Source organism: Toxorhynchites rutilus, chromosome 3 (genome assembly GCF_029784135.1).
Source record: "Toxorhynchites rutilus septentrionalis strain SRP chromosome 3, ASM2978413v1, whole genome shotgun sequence".
NCBI classification, from domain to species: domain Eukaryota; kingdom Metazoa; phylum Arthropoda; class Insecta; order Diptera; family Culicidae; genus Toxorhynchites; species Toxorhynchites rutilus.
Window position 1 is genome coordinate 69635632 of NC_073746.1, and position 26447 is coordinate 69662078.

General features: G+C 39.8%; 1 protein-coding gene across 3 annotated transcripts in view; it reads left to right on the plus strand.

The window, feature by feature from the left end:
* The first annotated feature begins 1366 nt into the window (after positions 1–1366).
* LOC129776395 (lachesin-like) overlaps positions 1367–26447 on the plus strand; it is a 97456-nt gene continuing 72375 nt past the window's right edge. The window contains exons 1-2 of one of the 3 annotated variants that reach the window (XM_055782021.1): positions 1367–1824; positions 1881–1988. In XM_055782021.1, the coding sequence (XP_055637996.1) occupies positions 1910–1988 (79 nt within the window). In that variant the 5' untranslated portion in view covers positions 1367–1824; positions 1881–1909. The remainder of the gene's footprint in view (positions 1825–1880; positions 1989–26447) is intronic. The other 2 variants (XM_055782022.1, XM_055782023.1) reach the window with 2 other exon arrangements.

The following is a 26447-nucleotide window of genomic DNA, read 5'->3' on the forward strand; positions in this document are numbered from 1 at the left end:
ATCTAGCATTGTTCAACAGTGTTTTCTTTTTTATGGACCGTCCTAATTCAATGTTTTACCTTTGCATATCAAAAAGATAACTCGTCCCGAGTTGCACAAGGTCAAGATGCTTTTGCATCTGAAGACAAAAATAGACAGTTTTATCATATAAATGTTGTCAACATATTGACAACATGTTGACAGACTATTGCCCCATCCCCCTTTTCTTAGACATTATTTAATCTTTGTGCACTTTTTGGATCCCTCAAAAGAATATAAATTCACTGGGATCCAACTATTATCTCAATGGTTATGGTTTGCCCTCTTACCTCTGTGTTATAGTGTCCTGTTTAAAAAAAAGGTGACCAACTCTAGAAAGCTCAAGTATGAGTTCTTTAGAGATGTGGTGAGAGGAGGGAATAACATATAAAAAAAATAATAGATATGATCAGCCACGGTCAATAAGTGGGAGCTCAAACTTCAAATTGAAATATCTCGAAATAATGTTTTTGGGGCTTGGTTCGTTCTGGCAGAACCCCGAGCATGCATAAACGCAAGTAAAATTAAGTTTTACTAGTAATTTATAGCAAACCCCAAACTATCAATGACACTAATGGAGTTATCCGTTGTTTTCGTTCGTTTTTTTAACTTAAACACATTTTCGGCGCCAGATAATGTATATAATATAATTGATTCCGTTCTGAACAGCATGGGGAGGGGAGACGAATCAAAAAAGAAGTAGGGTAGGAAAACGCAAGGGATAACAGCGTTAAATACAAAATAACAATTTAATCTGCCCCTGAGTATCTACCTGGTGGTTCGTTTACCTAGTATTACACTTTCTGACACTCTATAGTTCAGGTTCAGTCGTGTATTATTAAATGCTAACCAAATTTCTACATAAAACGTGTGAAAAAACTCAATGTATCGTGTTTCATTATTTCAAACAAACATTTCCCCCTAAAGCAGCTTGGTGTTCCAAATCATCCTAGCCGCACTGTGAAATCTTCAGTAGACCTTCGAAGGCTAGCGAGTACCAACAAAAACAATCCCCTTCCCTTCCGCCGAGTCGTCTTCGGCTGCTCGGTCTGTGTGAAGTAAAACGTCCGCCCCATATCCCTCCTCGCGTAATGTGTGACATGACTCACTGCACCAACAGGACCTACCGGGAGACTTCAACTCGCAGATGACGACGAAGGGCGTCCGTTTCCTTGGCGATGAGCCGCCGATCGGGAGCAGTCCGTGTGCGATGTCGACGCAGGACTCTGGCCGTCCTTCTGTCTGAGACATGCTGTCGGGTTTTCTTTTCAGCTATCGCCCTCAACTCGTGCGCCAATTTGCTTCAAATTGACTTGCCGCTGGAAAATTGGAGTCAGTTAATGTTTACACCTGGTGCGGTTCGGAGTGTGTCGGCGGTGGGATATAGCTTTCTTGGTCAACTACTTGGGTTGTGGTTTCTCCGCCGGGCGAGAACTGGCTGACGGAGTTGGCTTCCCGCGGCTGTGTTTGAAGTGATTTCAATTAAGTATGCTGATGAGAGCGGATAATGCTAGCGGTCAATGCTTTTGACAATTATCCGGCAGTGCGACTACTGGAATACGGGAGTGGACGGCTTCAAATCCAACCCGCTGCCGCCGCTTGTGATGACGACGGTTATGATGATTATAATGATCGGTGGTGACCGAATGGGCCAGGGACACGATGGTTGGGGTCAAACGTATAATTAAAAGAAATAATTAAACGACGTGTGGCGCTGCGCGAGATTTCGGCATCGAGAAGCAAAGTACTAACTTAATTGCTGCGTCTCAGAGGAGCTGCGGATTTTTACCCCGTCAATTTCTGAAGGTGAGATAGAGAGAGGTGGAGAGAAAAAACCAAGTGACCACAGAATCAAACTTCAGTAGGAATAACGAGTCCTGCTGCGAGTGCTATGGCCCCAATAGTGCGAATGGTGGCAATGCTGCTACTCGAGTTCGTCACCACTTGTGTACAGAAGGATGTTTCAGGCGGTGAGTTATGTGCTGGACGTTTGGTTTCATTGGAATTAATTGCTAGAAAATAATAATTATCACTTTAGCTAAATTGATGCATTTGCAAACACAAGACTATTTTGGTGATTTGATGAATGGGGAAGTCTATCACTTTAAAATGTATCTTATTTTCACCATAACGATGATAAGGCTCTAATTATCATAAATAATATCAGTACTGACCTACATTATTGTTCATCATGTCCTTTCGAACAGCAACTGATTTCTCTTGCGGATTTTTTCTTGGGGAGGTCGACTCTTGGTCGACTGTACCAGCTCTTCACACTAGTTCAGTTGATTTGTGGATGAAGACGATCTACTGATCGTCTTCATCCATAAATCTTCTGATCTTCTGATGAGATCATTTTCATCTCCTCCTTTGTTTCGACGGGTAAAAATTCGAAATTGAATTCTGACTATGGTGCCATAGAGAAAAAGGTTAATCTTTACGTGCCAACAAAACATAGGGTAAATGATCTTGGTTTGTCCAATTTGGGGTGTTTTTACGCAACTAGTAAATGCAAATCGATTTTTCTTCATGAAAATCACACATAATCGATACGAGTTTGGGTCCCAAGTCTCTAGTTGCCCCAAGTCTCTAGTTGCTAATACTACCATAAGGTGTTGAAATTATTCAAATTTTTATGTTTTTTAACGATTTTCCTTAAAGAAGAATTATGATCATGGTTTGACCACCTCTGATCATGGTTTGCCCAAAAAAATGATCATGGTTTGTCCGGTTTTAGAAACCTCCATTTTTGAATGAAAACAATCGAATTCACAATTAGATGTTGCATTTATCATTGCTTGAGTTTACTGTCATCATATTGATTCATTCATAATTTAGGCTTTCTTCAGAATATTGCCTTTTCTTGGGCATTTTAGAAGTGTTCACCTCAACACAATCAACACAGAAAAACCATACTTCTGCTATGCGCGAAGCACACCATAAACACACATAAACAAACTGCAGCGCGCCAAGCGGTTGCCATAGAAATCATGTGGACAAAACAACATTATTGAATTGGACAACTCATGATCAGAATTGAGTTCATCAAAATGCGTTAATTTAATGGTTTAGCAATGTAAATCCGATACAAATGGTGAGCAAGCATGATGTTTACAATATTTATAAGTGTTGTAATCCAGAAAAGATCTGAATACGTGCCAAATAATCATCTGGTGATCGATTAAAAGTTAGCTCGAATGAGGGGCGCATTGACACAAATAGAAGGTGTATTTTATAATCCTTTAAAACATGTGATTTCGTAAAAATATACTATCAAACTACTATAAATCATGTAAAAGGCAATTTCATTTATATGTTTCGAAACATTCGAAGGCCTTATTTGACACAGGAGCGCTGAATTAGAGCATTCAAAAAAGTGGGCAAACCATGATCATATTTTCGACTGGACAAACCAAAATCATTTACCTTACAGTTTTTTTATAAAGATGCGATGTATTAGACAGTGCAAGAGGGATGAAACTTTTTTTTATTTGAAGCTACATAAATGTTCGAGTGAAGAATTTCATTTAAAAAAAGAACTTTAACATGATTTAACATGAGATCAATAGTAGTTTATCATAAATCAATGCATAAAAAACAACAAAAAAGTACATTAGGGTAAAGTGACCATATGACCAGAGGTCTAACGCGGGACACCAACAAAAAAACAACGTTGTGTATATAAGTTATGTAAACATGAGCTGTAAAAATATACAAAAATAATTTAATCAGTCTCGTTTATTCGTGAAATTTTTGGCATGACAGATAATGCGATAAGCTCCAAAAAACCTTCAGTATACATATATTTTTCCCCAAGAACTTTCAGTTCATTTTGTACATTTAATGGTACAAACTGATTACTTACGCTTTCACGGTGCTTAAACCAGAGATCGTCAATTTCAGATGCAACTTACAACTGATTGTAATATTGCCACTCTCCATCAGTATGGAAAACTGCAGCCTAACAACCACATTTCAGATCATTTATCTTCGAAAAAGTCTCAAAGAACTCTGGGGCTGTTATCAATAGACAAAACATTGGATTTCAATGGTTAAAATATTTTGAAAACTCGGTTACTCAGAATTTTCATATACTCCACCTCTATTTCCTCATGAAAATCTTTCAGCGTCGACGGTATAACTGTTAAAATGACTCTAAAACTTGATAATTACCCCTCAACATTTACGGGAAGTTGATCCGCAGCCGCCTGAATTGTGTTGCTGAAGATATAAGCAACGCGTCCTACAACTATTGTCGGTATATAAGTTGATCCTTAAGCTTGTCATAGACGTCTTGGCCTTCCCTAAGAGGGCCGCCAAAGTTCGTGTTCATATTATCTGCCGAATAAGAAGAGCAATGTGCATATAATATTTGATAAAAATTTCAAAAATTAATGTCGCGATGATTTCAGACGTATGTTTTTTTTTAACGGTTGTAGTCAAAAACAGAGGAAGAAGTTTTTTGTCTTGATGAGTCAAAGCATCGGACAAAAATACGAGATACGAGAAATAGCCCAACAGAACACTGAATCAGAACATTCGTTTCAATCGGTAACGATTCCCAGATTCACAGATCACGAAAAAATTTTGGCTAATAGAGAAAACGATCTAGAACTAGCGACTAAGTTTTGACAAACGCGGGACGTTTCGCGGGACGTAATCTGACGCGGGACACTTTGCTGAAACGAGGGACTGTCCCGCGAAAAGCGGGACGTCTGGTCAGTTTACATTAGGGAGTCAATGCTCATCCCTAATTTCAAAAAGTTATCTCATAAAAATTGTTCACCACCTCGAAAAAACACCGTATGCCAAATATCAGCTCAATCGGACTGAAGGGAGAGTGGCGCAAAGCGGCCAAGGTTTGAGTTGTTTTTAAAATCGAAAAATCACCCAAGGGGGGAGGGAGTAAAGGAAGAAGCGGTCTTCGAAAAAAAAATCGACACTCTGGGACTCTTTTTTGGAATACGAGACGAAACGTATGGTTTTGGGTACCAATAAAAATAGTTATCTCGATTTTTCATTCGGAACTTGCTGCGAAATGTTGATTTGCGCGATAATATACCCTATGCAAAATATTAGCTCATTCGAACTTCATTTATTAGTGTCACAGACGTTAAAATTTGAGTTTTTTTAAAAATGAAAGATCACCGAAAATCGGTTTTCCAAAACAAATTGTTGATGCCAAATGACTTAGAATTGCATTACTAGTCGAGATTTACTGTTATATCGAAAAAAAATGTCCCTTAGTCCGATTGAGCTGATATTTTGCATAGGGTGTTTTTTCGAGGTGGTGAACATTACTTTGTATAGGGTAACTTTTTGAAATTTTAGGGTCGATTTTTCCCATACATTCATTGGCACTATAATGTACTAACGTTCGTTTCTGCATACTTTGTGTTAGTTAGCGTAAATCCTTTGAACAGTTATTCCCCACAGATTTTCAATCGGGCTTACTTCTAATAAAAAGTCGCCCAGTCCAAAACATGTTTTTTGACGTAGGACTACGTCTTTCATTTCTATACCGGGGTGTAAAATCAAAGTTTCGAAAACGAAAGCGTTACGCCGGAGACCGAGATTTTGAGCGTTAATAGCCCCTAAACAACTGAACGAAATTGTATGATAGGCACTTCATTCGAAAGATTAAATGTCTCCGCGTTCTATAGTTGTTACTTTTTGATCCAAAAACTTGTTTCAATAGTCTTAAAATTGCTTTCAAAACAGGCTATTGAAATCACCAATCGGTATATAAGCGAGCGCCGCTCGGAAATCCACTCAGTTCTAATTGAACAGCGATTGGAGCATGTTGTCGCTGTTGCGGTGAAGCTCTTCGTTTATCATGAAAGCGCGGATGAACGGTGTCACCAAGAGCCTGTTCGTGCACCTTAGGCCAGAAGAGAATCCATCAGGAGGAGAGTGATGCCACAAACGGTTCCCCGGGAAGATCTCGAAGCAGCCACTACACACACACACATACACGCGCGGAATTCTTTCCGTTTGGATGCCATTCAGCATCGAGAAAGATCCGGAACATTATCTGCCAGTTCCTCTGGGAATTTAAAATTACATTCATGTGAAAGAGTTTATTTTAATGTTTTCTATCCATGTAACACTGTGACCAAATACATTTGGTTTTGTGATTTTTCAATCAATCGCAATTAACAGGATAGCTTCTGAAGATTATTCTTCCCCAACTGTAGGATATTTCCGTATTCAATATTATATGCGCCCGCAATCTATTATTGCTCAGTCGCCGAAAGTTCCGAGCTCAGAGAGTTCATTCCCCTCTAGTTTGCCTTCCAAATTGCCATCGTAAACCACGCCTTCTCTCGATTCAATCACGCACAAAAAGCATACTTAAGCGATATTCTGGTGGTGAGACGCATTCATTTTTCGTGAGGACATCGACAAGACAACATCGTTGCTGAGGGTGCTAGACGGCGAAGGATCGAGATCTGCCCTGAAACGCAAGCAGTTTGTTTGAAACTGTGAGGGAGCACAGAGAAGCCGATCCTTCAGGAGAAGAGAAGGTGACCATCGAAGCAGCCGCTACACACACACATACACGCACGGAATTCTTTCCGTTTGGATGCCATTCAGCATCGAGAAAGATCCGGAAAATAATCGGCCAGTTCCTCTGGGAATTTAAAAATACATTCATGTGAAATAGTTTATTTGAATGTTTTCTATCCATGTAACACTGTGACCAAATATGTTTCAATCAAGTGATATTAACAGGTGGTTATCGAGTTAGCATAAACCACTGGTGGGCTTCCAGTATCGAGGAAAATGTGGAAATATCTAATCGTTGCTGGATAATAATCTGCCAGTTCCCCTTGGAATTGAAAATTACATTCAAGCGAAAGAGTTTATTTTAATGTTTTCTGTCCATAAAATATCCATATAATACATTTGGGTTTGTGATTTGTCAATCAAGTGCAGTTTAGCAGGAAAGTTTCTGAAGATTATTCTTCAGAACAAGGTTTTTCGTATCCTATATTGGATGCATAAAACCTTGTGCCTCCAACGTAACGCTCTCGTTTTCGAAGTCCCCCAAATATTCATTTATTCATTCATTCAGAATGGATTTAGATTCAACTTCAAACAAATGATCTCTAAATCAACGATAGTCCTACGACACCCTTGCGGTTGTACCATAGATATAACCCACTTCCTGTTTTTCAGACCTCAGGGTGTCATAGGTTGCCATTGATTAAAAAGACGAGTGGGTAATGTCGAGGACATGTTCTGAGTATCGTCAAACTACACCAAAGGGTGTCAATTCATATATTTTGTTATAGATTTTTTTCAAACGTAACGTAAACGTAAACGTTCGAATCGAAACAAATTTCACATTCAGTTTTTGAACGAAGAACACAACTCTCACCGCAGTAAAACACCTTCTTCAACAAATTATCAACTTAAAGTGAGCTGCACTTTGACGTCACTTTAACCCGGATTCAAATCACTTTGTGTAACTTAAATGATCGATCGGAAAAAATCACCAACAAGCTCAATTCATTTGTTTATTTTTAAAAATATAGTTTTCCTTATTCTGGTGGATGCGTAGAAGTATGTCCAATCAATTGACGCAAACGATCTTTTTGATGTTTTTAATAATAATGGAGTTATAAACGTTCGAAATATTTAATTATTTCCCACATGGACTGTGTTTAGATTTAGATTTCAAGCGCATATATTTCTGTTAGGCATAGTCTCCGTCAAAATTATCCTACTTTTATCATAACTTAGGACATGTTCCGGTTCTGTGGCATCCTGGCTCATGTTCAGTCTGAATTTGCAATAAACACGTATATCATCCTGACTGTTTCTTTCATACCGGACTCCTTTGTGGCAATTATTTGCGGGATTCTTCATAAAATTAGAGACAACAATGTGACTACAACAAATTTCTCTTGCAATCGGAGGCGATCTGGCATTGTAACATCCGTACCTCTCACGCGAAAGGTCACGAGTTCAATTCTCACTCCCGACATTATTCCGAGATAGTAGTAAAATGACGAACCAGCCAGAAGTGTGGAAAGTCACTATAACACAGGAAAAAAATCTCTTGCAATGTTCCTAAATATCCATCCTGTCTTCCAGAATGCTAAAATCTGTATTTGTTCTGATTCACTCAACCTTTTTTGGTTACCCATATTTCAAAGTACTCTGTAATAAATGATAATGGAGTTCGTTACCAATAATGAAAAATAATAAAAAAAGAAGTATAGAGAGAGAGAAAGAGAGAGAGAGAGAGAGAGAGACGTGTCATAGGAGCTCGATGGAGGCGCCACAGTGAAGTTATAATTATCATTTGCACTTTTTTTTAGTCAATTCCCTCATCCGTAAGCGGTTAAAGAAGAAAATTGGGAGTATTCTTATTTCTTCATACTTTAATTCTGTGTATTTCTGTGCTTATCTATCCGTTCTGTCAATAACGACCAGTTAATGTATCCGCAAGTTAAAATATTTATATTAAGAATCAGGTGGGCGCAAATCGCTCAGCGTTCTATCTATGAACAACGTGGAGAGAAAAATAGGTGCAATTTAAGGTTCACCCATTTTAAAATTATTGGATATAAATAAGTCATTCATTGAATCAAATCACAGTATCAACCCAACTAGCAAGTAGACAACAAACTTTCCCAATGCTGATATTATATACAGAGGTTTTGATTAATACAAGAAACGGAAAAAAGATATTGAAAATAGCGATCCAATTGTGTTCGTCGATTTTCATGGCGTCTGCTGAAGAGTGATTCTGTATTCTTGCATCACAACAGAGTTGCGAACTTTTCAGTTTTTCTTAGACATTGCCAGTTTATTTAAACATGTCAGCGAAACAGCCAAAGTCAAAAAATCTCCAGTTTTTTTTTATTTTTTCAGATTCATCCAGTTTTTAATTTTTTTCATCACTATGAAGTATTTCCTTCAGAGCCAAAGGTTGTACCGCTCATGACAACTCTACACGAACTGATGATTGCACCGGCTAGTGACCATTCTATCCTGGATTCCTCGAGTCGACAAAGACGCACCACGCTAGATATGAGGTACAGACTAGGGGGGCGTTGCTGATTAATGGTCAGCTGCATCCCAATAGGAAGTATCCCGTGTCGGGCACACGTACAGAGCATTGGAGACAGCAACATCCCAATTACGAAAACACTTGTAATACTAACCTCGAGCCAACCGCGAGTAATCGGTTACATATTACTAACAGATAATAAGAAAAATTGTCAAAGTATTGAACTCCCAGCCCCGTGAGGCTAACGCCATATGAGCCTTTATAAAAATATATATTTTGGAAAAAAAAAAGTATTTCCTTCAAAACTATATACTTTTCTTCCAGTTGTGAGAATCCTACTCCGCTCCACTCACATCAAAGACCTTTCGTGTTTGTCTATCTATACGGCCATTCCATGCCAAACCGACATAGTGCTACTCAGATTTCCACGAAAAGTGGTAGTTTTGTTTCTTTCCGCAAAACATTAGACCCGTATTCTTCATTCTGTCATTAGGGTCCCTATTTCCATTATAGGGTGGTCCAAAAACTCATTTTTGACGTAGAACTACGTCTTTCAGGAAGGGTGCCGAATCAGAAAACAGGTCACGTTTTTATGAAATAAAGTTAACTTTAATAACTATTTTCACTGTGAACGAATTCTCATGATTTACATACCAATCGGATCGGAAATTCTCTAAGATTTGTTGCTATACATTACAATTCGCTAATCTTTAAACGGTTTAAATTTATGAAAACTGGAAGAACATCCTTTTTCCCATACATTTGTTCTGTCGATTAGTGTGCTAACCCTATCCGTATTTCGAATGCTTATAACTCGAACATTTCTTAACAGATCGGAAAGGTGTTTGCGCCAATTAAAAGGAAATATTTCTACGCGTCCATCACAATTAATAAAATGTTAGTTTTCATGAGAAGAATAATTGAATAACTGTAAAATGTTATCTAAACTCCTTATCTGCCAAGTTTTGATTGGCCCGATTTTTGTTTTCCCCAACACAGACTTCAAAATCGATGTACCTGTGGAAATCGGCTTTGCAAATATACATGCAAGTCGGGGGTATTTTGTTCCCGCCGAGCTGTGTTTCCCTTACAGGGACTTCAAAATGAATGTGCCTGGGGGAATCCGTTTAGCAAATACATGCAAGTCGGGGGTATTTTTTGGTGTTGAGTACTTTTGTACTCGCTTGTCGTTGTGCAGACCGGAATATGTTTCCCTAAAACGTACTTTCAAACTGAGAAGCCTAGGAAAATCGTCATTTCAGATACTAGGGGTGAATGAACTTTCGCGGTTCGAGAACTACGTAAACATGATATGTGCAATAATTTCTGAGGGAGATGTAAAATACAATGATCGTTTGACAATTCTTTCGTTCACATATTTTGATAGTCCTAGGCATCATATCAAATGTAAACGGACGTTCATCAAATTTATTTGTAACGAAGAACATAATCTATATAAAAAATTTCGATGTATTCTAAAATAATATTCGAAGTGGAAAACAAGTGGAAACAACTTTTGAACTCCTGGACCGATTCAAATGATCGACATTATCAAATTAAAGCCAATTAGCTATAAGCTAAAAATATTATGCTTGCGAAAATTTTAAATTTTTGATTTGTTTTTGTAATTATTGATTGTATTTGTTGTTTACATGGCTTTAGGCTAGAGGGCACTATATATTTATATATTTTTTTGCTGAATGTTTTTTACATAATATGTTCAGATAAGTTTTCAGATAGACGAAAAAAAAACGTTCTGATAGTAGCTTTTACGCATCTTCAAAGCTGAAAGTATATTTGGTTTGGTTTCTTGTTTTTTCAATAAATTGTACACTTACATTGTTCTTTTTTGTATTAAACCTTAATGACTATTATCATGTAAATGATAATATCTGGACTGCCTGCAAATAAAATAAGAATTAGTATAAATTGTATTCTCCTGTTTGTTATCTAAACGCTTGAGGCTCAATGTTTACCTATACTGACTTTAGTAAAATTTTACTTCAAGATTACCGCGGAAAATAATGTAATTAAACTTGCAAAATTTTTCGAACCAAGTCGTAACACGTTTTCAAACAATCTTTTCTCCTTGTCACGTTTTGAATGAAGTTGTCTGCTATGCTACGCTCGACGTTTGGAATGGAAAACAGGGTTGTATGGAACTCACCCAGCTGTCAAACGAAACTGCCCTGTGTTTTCGTTACACAACATATCCAAAAATCAGAGATGTCATGTTTGTCGTTTTAAAGTTATGATTTTTCGAAGTTAACCGATGGTCAAAAAAACTTCTTTTTTTTCAAAAATTACATTCTTAAAAAAATCAAAACCTTCAAGAAATATCACATTTAAAAAAAATTGATTTTGTTCTTGCTAATTTTGTTTTTCTTCTTTTATCCAAAAATGACTTTTTTCGAAAAAATCACAACTTTTGATCCACTGGACCGATTTAGACAATCGACATATCAAATTAAAGCCAATTAGCTAGTCTTATTTGAAAAATATCACATTTGCGCAAAAACGGATTCTAATTTTGTTGTTATTGATTGTATTTGTACAATCACGCATGGTTAAATATCGACTGTATCTTTTTATATTTTTTCATGAAAGTAGAGTTTTTTTTTACATAATATATTCAAGAATCAGAGATTTATATCTCTTTGTTTATGGATAATGATTTTTCAAAATTACCTTGTTTTCAGTCTTTGTTCAATATTCATCTGCGAATAAACTAGATCTATGGAACTGGGAACCAATTTTTTCGCCAGTGTAATATTTTTTCCAAAAACGAATAGCTCATTGTCTCCAATTTGATGTGTCGACTATCTGAATCGGTCCAGCATTTACAAAGTTATGAATTTTGAAGAAAAGTCATTCTTGGAAAAAAGGGGAAAAATGATTTTTGGACCATCGCTTTGAAAAATCATAACTTAAAAACGACAAAAATAACATCTCCGAATTTTGTATCTATGATGTAAAAATACCTTAGCTTTCAGGAAAAATATGAAACAAATTAGCGCCCTCTAGTACAAAGCCGTGGAATTACAAAAAACATATACAATCAATAATTACGAAAATCAATTTTTTTTTTGCAAGTATAATATTTTCTAAAAAAGGTTAGCTAATTGGATTTAATTTAATATGTTTACCATCTGAATCGGTCCATTAGTGCAAAAGTTATGAATTTTTGAAAAAAGTCATTTTTGGAAAAAATAGAAAACATTGATCTTTTGGACCACACTGAAGTGGAAATGGGTAACCTAATGAACAAATAAAAAAATCTAATTTGAATAAAACAAAACTAAGAATTAGAATAAGAACAAAAACTATGCAAGGAATTTTAGCTTTCGAAAATTATGTAGACATGCATAAAGAAAAGTCAAGATTTGTTAGAATGACACAAAATGTAAAACAAAAGTATAATGTTATAATGATCACAAACAAGAAAATAAAAAAATTACTACTTATTGACACTGTCACTGTATATCGTATTTTAACGTAGGAATACATCTTTGATTTCTATATAGGCGGGTCATTCAACGAAAAATGTAACGAAAAATAGATTTCAATTGCATATTACGCAATTTTTTCCACCTGAGATGTCTATAGAGGAAATAGTAAAACAAGTGAGCAATTTAACGAACAAAAGAAGCATGTTTTGCCATCGAATGCAAAGGTAAATTTAGTCCCCTCGACACCACACGGCCAGTGAAAAGAGATGACTCGAGTCACGATATTCCTGCAGGCTAATTGCGTGACTATCGATTGTCACTTAGGTGAGATTAGAAGTCGTGTCCTCATATGTTATCGACTCGGGTATGAAATAGGAGCTGAAAAGTAAGGTGGCCACAATAAAGAGAGAAAATTTGCTATCTCACGTCATTACTTTGCCTTGAATTATCACAGGTATTTTCAACATTTCTTTGTTTCTTCCTCACAAACTTCATATTCAGTGTAATCATAACGACATTTTTGTGACGTGGGACTACGTCTAACCGGAGTATATGGGGGGGAGGCTGGGGGTAAAATAAAAACCTAAATACAGAACAGGCAGGAAAAAATTAAAGATTCCGAATGCTTATAAATCGAACATTTCTTACTGGATCGGAAAGATGTTTGCATCAATTGATAGGGAATATTTCTACGCTTCTATCGCAATTAATAAAATGCTGTTTTTCATTAAATAAACAATTGAATAACTGTAAAATGTTAAGCGTTATCTAAACGCCATAACTGCCTCGTTTTGATTGACCCGATTTACGGATTCCCCAACACAGCCATCAAAATCAAGCAGCCTTGGGAGAAATATGCATTCCAAATATGCATATTTCTCGCCGAAGTGTGTTCCCTAACACAGATTTCAAAACCAAGCGGCGTTGGAGAATTCGCATTTGCAAATACATGAAAGTCGGGGGTGTCCGACTGAAATGTGTTTCCCTAACACAGACTTCAAATCGTGGGGAAATTGGCATTGCAAACAAATGTAAGTCGGGGGCATTTTTGTTCCGACTGAAATATGTGTCCCAAACACAGACTTCAGAACCAAGGTGTTTGAGGCAATCAGCACTGCAAATACGTGCAAGTCGGGGCATTTTTGTTCCGAATGGAATGTGTTTGCCTAACACAAACTTCAAAACCAAGATGTCTGGGGAAATCGGTTTTGCAAATAAATGCAAACTGCGAGTACTTTTGTACGAATAAACTTTCAAGTTCAAAACCTCTATAGTATAAAAAGTAGAAGTTGAAGTTGTAGATTCATGCAAGCCGGGGGTAATTATGCACCCACATTTTTTTTTGCACCCCGAAAAGTGTTTTTCTAACACGAATTACAAAAGCGGGTACGAACACAACGCTTTGACTCGGTTATTCATGGTTGCATTGAAGGATATGTCATCATATCTTCTGTTAACTGAATTTCTACGCATACCATTTGATGATTAGGTAAGTTGTTGATAACCATTTGCTGCGATAACGCCTATTGATTGAAGAATATGCGTTCGACGTACAGTTGTGTTCAAAATAATAGCAGTGGTGATTTAAAAATTGAAATATGTTAATAGTTTGAAATTAGCTTCTTGATTTCAGTTTTCTTCATAGTGAATTTTTGAAGAGTGTTTTATTTTATTATTTTTCAAAACTATCAGTTATTCCAAAAAGGCAGTGTTCAAAAAATAGCAGTATTCTTGTTAACACTAGAAAAACAGGATTAAAATGAAGCAAGCTGTCGGAATTGGTTTTGTAACCTTTATTCTTAATAACAGCAGCACATTGTTTTGGCATATAGTCCACAAGTGCTTGGCAGCGAGAAACAGGTATCGTAACCTAAGAATCACGAACTGCAGACCACAATTGATCCACATTTTTCGGTTTAGCTTCAGAAACAGCGCATTTGATATTTCCCCACAGCTTCTTAATCGGGTTCAGGTCCGGAGACTGCGCTGGCCATGAGCTCAATTTTCCTCTCCTTAAACCATGTATTAGCGAGTTTGCTCGTGTGTTTCGGATCGTTGTCCTGTTGCATGACCCATTTTAGTGGCATCTCCTCAGCATAAGGCAACATAATCTGACTAAGTATTTTGATGTAACCATGTTGATCCATGATGCCTGGTATGCGGTAAATTGGTCTAACGCCGTTGTAGGAAAAACATCCCCATACCATAATTTTTGCTCCACCGTGCTTTACTGTCTTAATCGTGTACTGCAGTTGATACTCTGTGTTGGGTGGACGTCTCACATACTGACGACGGCCTTTCGATCCAAAGAGAACTATTTTGGACTCATCCGTCCACAAAATATTACGCCATTTTGCTTCGGGCCAATCAATGTGCATTTTAGCAAACTTGAGGCGACTCGTAACATTACGTTTTGTCAACAATGGTACCTTCCGAGGGCTATGTGCATACAATTTGACTTCCGCCAATCGCCGCCGTCTGACTGTAACAGCGCTTACAGTTAAGTTCAGTTCATCTTTGATCTTATTTGAAGGAAGAGTTGGATGAGTCTGTGACAGTGTAACTATCTTTCAATCAATTCTTTCAGAAGTGCAACGTTTTCGGCCACGAGTTTCAGACTTCTCTTTATATTTTAAAGCATTGCTTATCATTTTGGCAGAACAACCAACTAGTTCTTGTACTTGTCTGTAGGTTTGTCCTTAATTTATTAACATTTTGATTAAATTGTGCCGCCCCACAGAACAATGTTTACCGCGACCTTTTCTGCAATACAAACAAAAAATACATGTTATCTTGTGCATATTTTACAATTATATAAGCATATAAACACTTACCGATCCTCGAAACTACAAAACTTAATGGAATCTTTGAACGAAAGCATGCTGTTGAATCCGTACCTTTCGTTTCCTACGTTGTGTTGTCCTTCTTTGTTTTTTTCCGATAACTTCACTTTCAACTTTACTTTCTCCTCTATCCTCAATTTTCGCTTTCTTCACTATCAATAAAAACGTCCTGTCCGATTGAATGTTTTGTGTGAACTGTCTGTCAATTTATTACAATATGTAAATATAAATCAGCGGCGAAAATGCAGAGTTGCCAGATACGCTGATTTTTTATCACTGAAATCGGGCGAAATTATTTTGCTGCATGGGCATACAAACGCTTTGCATAGTGGGTCATCAACATACCCGCCGCCTTGAAGTAATTCAACAAAATATAAACAATGCAAACTAATCTAACTGGTAAGTACTACTGCTAACAAATTCATTTTTTTATATTCTAACTAATATTTTCTATGTATTTCAGGTGATTTCAGGCTTCTATGGCGAATCTTTCCTCGGACGATGCAGATGCGACCGGCAGCAGGCAAATTTTTGTGATTGGACGGGTAACTATTCCTCGCTGAGTTCGTAGTGTAACAACTCGAGTAATGTCATCCATTCCAGGGCGCAGTGAAACGATTCTGGCTAGTGGCCAACAAACCGGAGGCAGATGCTCGTCAACGATGACTACCATTCTTCCGGGCTGGATCTCGTTGTTACGGGCAGCCAGCTTCGTGTCCTTCTGAAGCTCCTGCAGGTATTCTTTTCTCCAGTGGACCCAAAACTGCTGAACGTGCAGCTGCAGCGTCTCGTAATGGTCCAAGCGATTCGCCGGGATATGCAGCAGCTCTTGGTCGGGCAAGGCGCACATCGAAGTGCCGATGAGGAAGTGAGCCGGCGTGAGAGAAGCCAAATCATTCGGGTCGTCGGACAGCGGCAGCAGCGGTCTGGAATTCATCGCAGCTTCCATTTGGCAGAGAACGGTGCACATTTCCTCATACGATAGACGTGTTGATCCTAATTGACGCAATAAATGTTTCTTTGCCACCTTTACGGCCGCTTCCCACAGGCCTCCGAAGTGGGGGGCCTTGGGCGGTGAGAATGCCAAGTTATGCCCTCTTCGGCACATATAACTGCTAGTTTCTCTCTCTCATTTTGATTCCGAAGCATGAAAAACAATTCAGCGAGCTCTCTTTTTGCACCTTCGAAATTCTTGCCGTTATCCGAATGCAGGTGCGTGGGTGTTCCATGATGGGAAATGAATCGGCGTAGTTCGGCGAGGAATCCTTTGGTCGAAAGATCGCCGACTAGTTCAAGGTGGACAGCTTTTGTCACGAAGCAGACGAACAGGCACAGGTATTTAAGCTTTTGCAGGTGCGGCTTTCTTATGGACCGGCTTCATGTAGAGCGGTCCGGCGTAGTCGACACCCGTGACGGAAAATGGGCGACTCGGTGTGACCCGCGAGGTAGGTAGCTGGCCGATTTGTTGCTGGCAGGGTTGCGGGTTTTGACGAACGCAACGGAAGCAGTTACGTGTAGTGGAACGAGCTAGTAGACGGCCGTGTAACGGCCAGAATTCTTCGCGGATGACGCTTAGCAGAAGACGGCCGCCGCCGTGAAGAAGCTTAAGGTGATAGTGCTCAGCGATTAATTTAGGGAAAGGATGATTGCTTGGGAGGAGGGCAGGGTGCTTTGATTGGTAAAGCAACTGCGAAAGGTTCAACCGACCACCGACTCTCATTACACCCTCTGGATCAATGAAGGGATTCATTTGGCGAATGTGGGAGCGTTTTGGCAAGGGTTTTCCTGCTTTCAAGTCCTTCATTTCCTCTCGGAAGGCATCTCTCTGGGCTAGGCGAAGCAGCAGCGTTTTGGCTTGGGTAAGATAGTCGACGGTAAGTATTTGCGACACAGGCTCTGTAGTGGGGATTGATTGGGTTCTAGCTTTGATACGTGCATTGTTGATGAAGCGTAAGCAAATGGCACTGCAGTTCAACAGGCGTCTGTACGAACTCCAACGGAGGAACAAGAAGTTACACGTTGATGGTGTTTGAACGATAGCGACTAATTGTTTAATCTCCAAAACCTCGTCAGCGACTTCTGACGGCTTCGAAATTGGCCAGTGATCAGATGAACTCGACAACCATGCAGGTCCACGCTTCCACAGGTCGCTACAAAGGAAATCTTCGACCAAGAGACCCCGGGACACCAGATCAGCGGGATTCTCAACTCCAGAAATGTGATTCCACCGGCATCCATGCGTGTAGTGTTGCACCTCGGACACGCGGTTAGCGACGAAAGTTTTCCATACGTTGGGTGGAGACTGGAGCCACTGCAGGGTTACGGATGAGTCTGACCAGAAGTATGCTGCGGAAATGCTGACGTCGATGGCTTGCTTGATGCGGTGGTACAGATGTGTTGCGAGAACGGCTGCACAAAGCTCTAAGCGTGCGATGGATAGGCGTTTGAGCGGTGCGACCCTGGACTTCGAGGCAAGCAGAATTATTTTCACTTCTCCCTGGTCATTTTTGCAACGAGCATACGTACACGCTCCGTAAGCGTCTTGAGAGGCATCCGCGAAAGTGTGCAGCTCCACGCGCGAATCTGGTAGGAATGCGCAGCGTTCAACTCGGTAGGACGAGATAAGTGGAAGCTCACTGCTGAAACTCTCCCACTTCCTACGCACGGTATCTGGGACCAGTTCGTCCCAGTCGCAGGAAAGCAGCCACAACTCCTGCATGAGGATTTTAGCGCGTACAACCACAGGTGCTATCAACCCAAGAGGATCAAATAGCTTAGCGATGTCAGAGAGTATCGTACGTTTCGTGGGCGGCGCATCTCGTGGTTGCACCGCTGAATCGAAGCGAAGAAAATCGATCTCTGGCTCCCAGTCGATTCCTAGTGCCTTGGTTGTTTCGTTGGGAGTGAAGCTCAATGTTGATTGAGTTCCGATATGGTCTTCGTCCAGGTTTGCTGAAGAGCACGAGTCGCCATGAATGACGATGGAGTAAGTCCGTATGTCACGGTCAGTAGCTCGTAGGTTTGGACAGATGTGTCCGTAGAAAAACGCCACAGGATGCGTTGCAGGGGAGTATCGTCAGGGTGTACCAGGACCTACCTATACATCTTCGCGATGTCTCTGACGAGGGCAACCTGGTAGGTACGAAACCGTAAAACAATGGACAGCAAGTCGTCTTGAACGACCGGTCCCACACAGAGCGCTTCATTGAGAGAGTAACCAGTGGACGATTTAGCAGAGCCGTCGAAGACCACCCGAAGTTTCGTCGTCGTGCTTGACTCCTTTAGAACCGGATGATGTGGTAAATAATAAGCAGCGCCGATAACTTTGCTGCCCGGCTCGACCAGCCGCATATGGCCGAGGGACAGGTACACCTGTAGGAACTTGTAATACTCCTCCTTGAGCGTTGAGTTCCTTTCCAGTCTGCGCTCAAGCATTTCGTACCGACGAAGAGCGCTGGCTCTGGATTCTCCCATCATGGCGTCGAAATCTGACTTTCGAGGCAGTCGGACCATGTAGCGTCCCTCAGCTGTCCGTGCCACCGTCGATTGGAACAAAGATTCGCAGTGACGTTCCTCGACCGAATAGTTGTCACTCATCTGCAAGTCTTCGGTCTTCCAGAAGCGCTCGATGCTGTCCTCCAACGAAATCATGGATACAGTTACGGTGTTGTAGGAACTGACAGTGGAAGTGGACGGTTGCGTAAGCTGTTGTAGTGAAGCGGAACCTGTTACGACCCATCCAAACACGCTCTTCATTAGATGTGGGAGCTGCTCACCGAGCTGAATGCGAGATGCACTGGGGAAGAACGAATGGTAATGTTTCGCCCCCAGAACCATGTCAATGCGTTGCCTCATGTTGAACGCAGGATCGGCCAGGGGAAGTTCGTCGGGAATCTGCCAGTCCGCGATGGAAATATCCTGCGCCGGAAGGTCTGCAGTGACCTTGTCTATCACTAGAAAGCTGATCCCTAAATCGAAATTGCCGCCTCGCGACTTGACTTGGGCCACGATAGAGTTGCGCACCGTTTGCTGAAGCTGACCGGCCCCATGGATAGTCACGTTCACGTTGCTTCTTCTTAGTCGTAGCAGGCGTGCCAGCCGCTCAGTGATTAGGTTGGGCTGCGATGCGCTGTCGAGAAGAGCACGTGCTAGATGATCCTGCCCAAAAGCATCGACAATCTTCACCAGTACCGTCTGAAGAAAAACGTTTTCCCGCGGCTGCTGCACTGGAGCACTCACCTCACAATCAAGGATGTTTTCGGTGGCTGCAACCGTCGATTGCACACTAGGCTTGCCCACCAAGGGCGGAGCAATCTGCACTACAGCTGGGGTACTGGAGAAATGAGTCTCGGGAGTGGACCTCTGAGAACCCTCGTCATCGTGTAGACGTGTGCACAGTAGGTGCTCAAGAATGCTGCTCCACTGCGCCGTCGGTTCGCCCATCTGCTGCAGAGTCTTCACATGACGTTCAAACTCGTCCACCAACGCGTGGAGTGTCACTGCGGTTTCCTTCTTCATTGGACGAACGTCGAAAAGAGCCTGTAAGTGTCGCTTTTTCAAGAGATAATCGTTCGCATAACGTCCCACCAGAGCATCCCAAGCTAAATTATAATTCGCTGCGCTAATCGCAATCGATTCAATTAGCTAGGCAGCCTCCCCTTTCAAAGCTGCTTTCAGATAGTGGAACTTCTGAATCGCTGGCACATCGGTGTTCGAATGAATCAGAGCTAAGAACGTGTCATGGAAACCCAACCATTGCATATAGTCCCCGTCGAATTCAGCAAGAGAAATAGTCGGCAGTTTCAAACCAGAGAGAGCGGAAGTAGGGTGTACAGTTTGAAGGATTTGAGAGTCACTAGGAATAACAAGAAGTTTGGATGTTAATTCTGCTTTTATTATTAGCAATCGCTCTTCAAAGCTGGCACGTGCTTCTTCATGCAATTCCATACCTTCTTCACTCTCCTCAGCACACTCCAATTCCGTCTGCACCTCTTCTAAGCTCTTCCAAACGTTCTCGATGTGGTCCAGCCGCACCTGCACCTTCGTCGCGTCCCTCACAGCATCGTAGTCCGCCAAAAATGCCTCGGCCCGACCCAGTGCTGCAAGTAGTGTGGTCCTCCGTGTCAGTAGTACTCGGTGCGTACGGCTATTCTGTCCGGTAGCACCACTAGAGACACCAGCAGGCGCGTTGACCCTTGATGTCGAGTCCGTTTCCGCCATCACGCAGAAAGGAATGGTATAACTGGAGCGATAACGTCAGGGATTGGTCGATTCTGTCAAAAAAAGACCACGGTAGACCCGGACACTGGAGAAATAATCACTTGGAAAGGTATTAACCTATTCCAAGGCTAAGCGCGCCTTGAAAAATCAAAAAATGCTCGAAGCTCGACCTGAGCTGCACAAAAAACGTCCGATGCGTTTCGGTTTGCGGCCGCAAACAGCGGAAAAAGCGTAAAAAATCGTTGAAATTGCTTGAAAGATCCACTGGATTGCGTGGCGATGTCCAAAAACAGTCACGCGACGTTCACAATGGCGCAGAATGGCCGATTGTATTGCCTGAATGCCTCAATAGTTCCTCTGGGCTGAATAGGAACAACTCCTTATTGTGCTACTCACAATTATCACCTCGAAATGGCGCCGGATGGCCATTGCGATGTACCCCAATCAAGGATGGCGGTAATCGATTGTCCCCGAATGTCCAGGAACCGCGTAGAGTATGCAAAAAAGAGAAACGGAGATCTAAAGCGTACCTGTGGCTACACAGAAAGAAAATCGGACAGGTAATTACCTGATTTCCGATTGAACGAGCCTTGAATCAATCAAATAAAGCTTTCGAAGCTTCTCGAACAATCAGACTCACGATGTCCGAACAGCAATGGCGCCTCCAATAGGTCCTCGTACCGTCCAGCAAATCGCGATGGTGTCTCCCGTAGCCACGTTGGGCCGAAAATCCTGGTCACGGCACCACTTTTATATGTTGAATCCGTACCTTTCGTTTCCTACGTTGTGTTGTCCTTCTTTGTTTTTTTCCGATAACTTCACTTTCAACTTTACTTTCTCCTCTATCCTCAATTTTCGCTTTCTTCACTATCAATAAAAACGTCCTGTCCGATTGAATGTTTTGTGTGAACTGTCTGTCAATTTATTACAATATGTAAATATAAATCAATGCAGAGTTGCCAGATACGCTGATTTTTTATCCCTGAAATCGGGCGAAATTATTTTGCTGCATGGGCATACAAACGTTTTGCATAGTGGGTCATCAACACATGCTTTCATCGAAATCGTACTTCACTGCTCTTATTTTGAACCGCGCGAGAAGGACGCAGCCAGAAGTTTCGAATAAGATATACACTAAACTAAAAATTCTGGTTTCAAACAAAATGAGTTTTAAACGAGAAACACTACCTTCGTATATTCATATGGTTAGTTGACAACATCGAGGGTATGTATGCGAGAAATGATAAAACATATGAAAAGGCATTAGGTGCTGCTATTATTTTGAACACAACTGTACATGTCAAAATCGAAACTGAGTGCTTGAAGTTTATCAAATCAAGCAAATTTGCGGTTCGAGAAGTACGTACACTTAAGAGATGCAAACTTCAGAGGAAAATGTAAAATAAAATAATCGTTTAATAATTTTTCCGTTCACATTTTTGTCCTTGGCATCATACCAAACGTAAAAAGACTGTCATTAAATTTACTTGCAACGATGAACATAATCTATCACAATGCATGAATTGACCTTACATGGCATTATACAATCTTTTTACTCACAAAGCAAATATATTGAATTCAATTGAATTTCATCCAATCAAAAATTTCATCAATACAAACAAATGATTGCTAAGCTAAGGTAGTCCCACGTCAACCTCGCGGTTATTGTAACCCACCCATTTTTTTGTTTACCGATATCCTGTTTTGTGTCACACTGATATTCAATAATTATTTTCGGTTAGACAGTCAAACCTCCTGCCAGAAACCAAGCTTTGTATTTCTTTGTTCTTTACAACCCGTTCGACAGTCATGAGTACATATAACAAACGGCCCTTTCCATGTCCAACGTTTGGAGTTTCAAAAGAAATAAAATAACTGATTTCTGAACAATCAGAGGAATAACAATCAATAAAATAAGTAGAAAAAACTTTTTAAGTTAAACGGTTTAAGTGTGATTAAGCATAATAATGTACTAAAAGCTAGAAAATAATTGAGCAAGTAGCAGTTAGCAGTTATCACACCTCTCCTTCATTAGTCTAGAGCATTGATAAGACTAAAATAAAATCGTTGGAAATATCATGAAGTCGCTTATTGTGGATAATGGAAATCCAACGTGCCCATATTACCGGTGTTTTGACATAATATGTGGTCCGCCATTTGATAGTGGCAGCCATCTTGGATTTGCATTTTTCGTAAATAACCGTATTCTGCTAGTGAAGCCCTTTCATTTGATACCCATATTAACGGGGGTTTGACAAAATATGTAGTTCGCCATTTGGTAGTTGCAGCCATCTTGGATTTGCATTTTTCATAAATAACTGTGTTCCAATAGTCAAGCCCATTCATTTCATACCCATATTGATGGAGTTTTGAAAATATATATATATATATATATATATATATATATATATATATATATATATATATATATATATATATATATATATGACGCCATTTTGTGGTAGCGGCAATTTTGGATTTCCTTTTTCCATACAAAACTGTATTCTACTAGTCAAGCCCTTTCATTTGGTACCCATATTGAGGTTTTGAGAAAATATGTGATCTGCGATTTTGTAGCGACCGCCATCTTGGATGTTCAAGATCATGAAATACATAGTTTTATAATGACTACAGAGATAAAGGTGTGTTTCAAATTTCAGATCAATCGGTCAACAGAAAGGGGGTCACATTTCTATTAATCTGGGTCAGCTCTACAGACAAACATGTTACAAATATACAACCATAGAAACAGATTACAGGGCAAGCTAAATAAAACCGTTTAAAAAAAGGTCCGAACAATCACAGTCCTACGTTAAACATACGTCCATGACCCTAGGCTCAGACCCTTCTACTTTTTTTTATTGATAATATAAACAAAATTGAGAAGAAATAAAAATCGGTTCTTCCAGCTGTTCCAGCTATTACAAAAATTTGGTTGGCATATCTGCTTCAGACGCACACATTATTGTTAGTTTAGCCAGAGACTAAAAGAAAGAGAGAAAGCTGCGAAAAATGTGGAATAATAGCGCTGTTGGAACAAAATATAACCGACTGTTATCGAGTGTGTGTCAACTGCGAAAAAGACCGCCGCGAAAACATTCGTCATAAATACTCATCGTAATGCATACAGAGTCACCAAAACTTTCTACTGAAGAGTTTTTTATAAAATTTGGATACATTCTCAAATGATAACTCACGCGAGAAACAAGCGAATTGTATAAAACAATGTCGTAGTCCTACGCCATCTTGGACATTACCTCCCATTATTTTATTAACAATTTTGATAACATGAAAATATTTTTTTTATTATTTTTATTTATTATTTCAACTGAACTGATTAATCCTTCTTCATATATCATGAAATTAGGAAAATCGAAAAAATGTGTTCGATGTCAAATGGCACAAAAACATCGAGATCTGGTGTTCTCCCAACACCAGTAAAAAATCAAAAATTCTCAGAAGATCGAATTTCGGCCAAAAATTTTTTTCTCGAGATGAGACCAGATCTCGACATTTTATGCAACTTTATGTCATTTGGCATCGATTTTTTTTTCGATTTTCCAAATTTCATGTACCTTTAATCTTGGAAGATTTTCGAGGATTAAAAAATCAAATCATGTCCGATTGAGCTGAAACTTTCCACAGGTATTTTTTTTGTGCCAACAAACAAATTTTACATGGTCGGTTTTTGAAATTCGATGGTGAAATTTTTTTTGACGTAGAACTACGTCTTTCATTAAGGATGCCAAATCAAAAAACAGGTCACGTTTTTATGAAATAAAGTTAACGTTAATAACTATGTTTGCTGCGAACGGATTTTGGCGATTTACATACCAAACGAATCGGAAATTCCCTAAGATTTGTTAGATATGCTATGCATTACAATCCCATAGTCTGTATATGGTTTAAATTGATGAAAATTGGCAGCATTCCCACTTTCCCATACATTTGTTCTGTCCATTTGTGTGGTTTTCCGAACAGAGCTGTCAATAACGAGCAACTTATCGTCGAGCAACGAAGGGGAAATCGTAAGATGTAAAGTCTCCGTGAACAAAGGAAAAGAATGAAGGGGAATATTTGCCTAGAGTATAAACAGTGGATCTCGCTGAGGCAAACTTTCATTGTTCGTGAGGAAATCGACTGAACAACATCGTTGCTGGGCGAGCCGGACGGCGAGGGATCGAATGGGGGTGTAGGAGTAATATTATGGATAAAGTTAAGTTTTCCAAGGGCATTTTTGGAGGTTAGAGACGAATGAACTGAAGAAGCTTAAAGTCTTTTTAGTTCAACAAGGAAAGGAAGGAATCGCCAACTTTCAGTATAGTTCTAAATACGAAACAATGAACATCACTTGTTCTTCCTTGTTTTGCGCCATCATATGTCTTTGTTTCGGACTGAGCTGTGGACGCGACCAAATTACTCACTCGCTGATGGCTCTGGCATTGCAATCATTGCATAAAACTGACGCCATTACATGAGGGTTCTGAGCTACACAATTGTTTGGGGATCATCAAACTAGGCTATCGTCAGCCCACCAAGAAAATAAATATTCTGGAATTTTGTCAGAGATTTGGTTTCACATGACGGTAGGAAAACTCTCTCCACAAAGGATGACAGCAAAGCTAATCAGATTGACAATATTAACAGGAAGGGCTTCTGTTGAGAAGAGCGCAGAACGGAGATAAATGTGTGTATATTTAGTTGCCATTTGTATGCGTACGTGCGTGCACCATAACCCATACTTTAGAAATAGTGCATCTTCGCTACGCTGAAACCCCATTTGTAACTGCTCCCGTGTGCATTGACCCTGTAACGATGCAACAATCGCCTAATTTTTTTATGCTATGATTGACAATTGTGTGCTGTTGTAAATTATTCAGTCGTAATGATAAATATAAACAAGGAGGGGATATAGCGGGACGACAATATTTACGCTAGGGTATTGGTAATGAATCTCTGATGAGGCAAATATTCAGCCTTTTTCAAGCAGTTAATATTGTTTGTTTTCTGTAATCAATACATTGAACTGACGCTATGGTGAAGCAGGTGGTAAGGTTGTGCACCAAAAAATTATCTGGGGAATACCAGTTTTAGTTTTTGTTCGTTAACAGTATCAAATTCGCACTGCAGTTTGCCAAGTATGTCTGTTAATGTTGATATACACATGCGAAACAATTCAGAATTCGCGATGCGATTCGTCACGAAATATAACTTTGACCCATTTTATTGTAGAGGTGTTTCCCAATCTGTTAATCGAATCCGTCATATCCACCATTCACCACCTAGTTAAATGTGTGAAATATTGGAGAATACGCGACGTGATTTTCCATTATATATATATATATCTTCGATTCATTTCATTGCAGAGGTTTCTCAAGGTTGCCTCCAAAAAGGTTGCTTATGGGTACCCTCCGATGCAGGGTTTGGGTGCATGTGAAATATTTTAAGAGCTCGCGACGTTGTTCGTCACAAAATATATCGTCAGATCGTCCGGTTGTCTTCTCAGATCACTTTTTGATATCCTCCATCGCAGCTTGTTTAAATATACTCGTTGATTGGTTGAAAGTTTGCATTTATAGAATCACACCACGTTGAAATGGTAAAGTTCCTATAGGCATGTTAGTGCCATCGAAGAAGAAAACGAAGCAGTTCAACATATGTAATCTGCTAATTATGTTCGATTAACCACTCAATGCTATTTGTTTCACTGTTTCATTACCGTGGAACCTCATTCGCGTTACAGGGTGTGCTCAATTATCTCCGCCTGCTGCCTTTCATTGTCCACCTTCCATCTTCGAGGACTAGGATAATTGTTTAATGATTCAATTAATTACGTTCCGAAAAGTAATATCCCCTAAACGACGCCCACATACTCGCATGTTGCACAGTTAT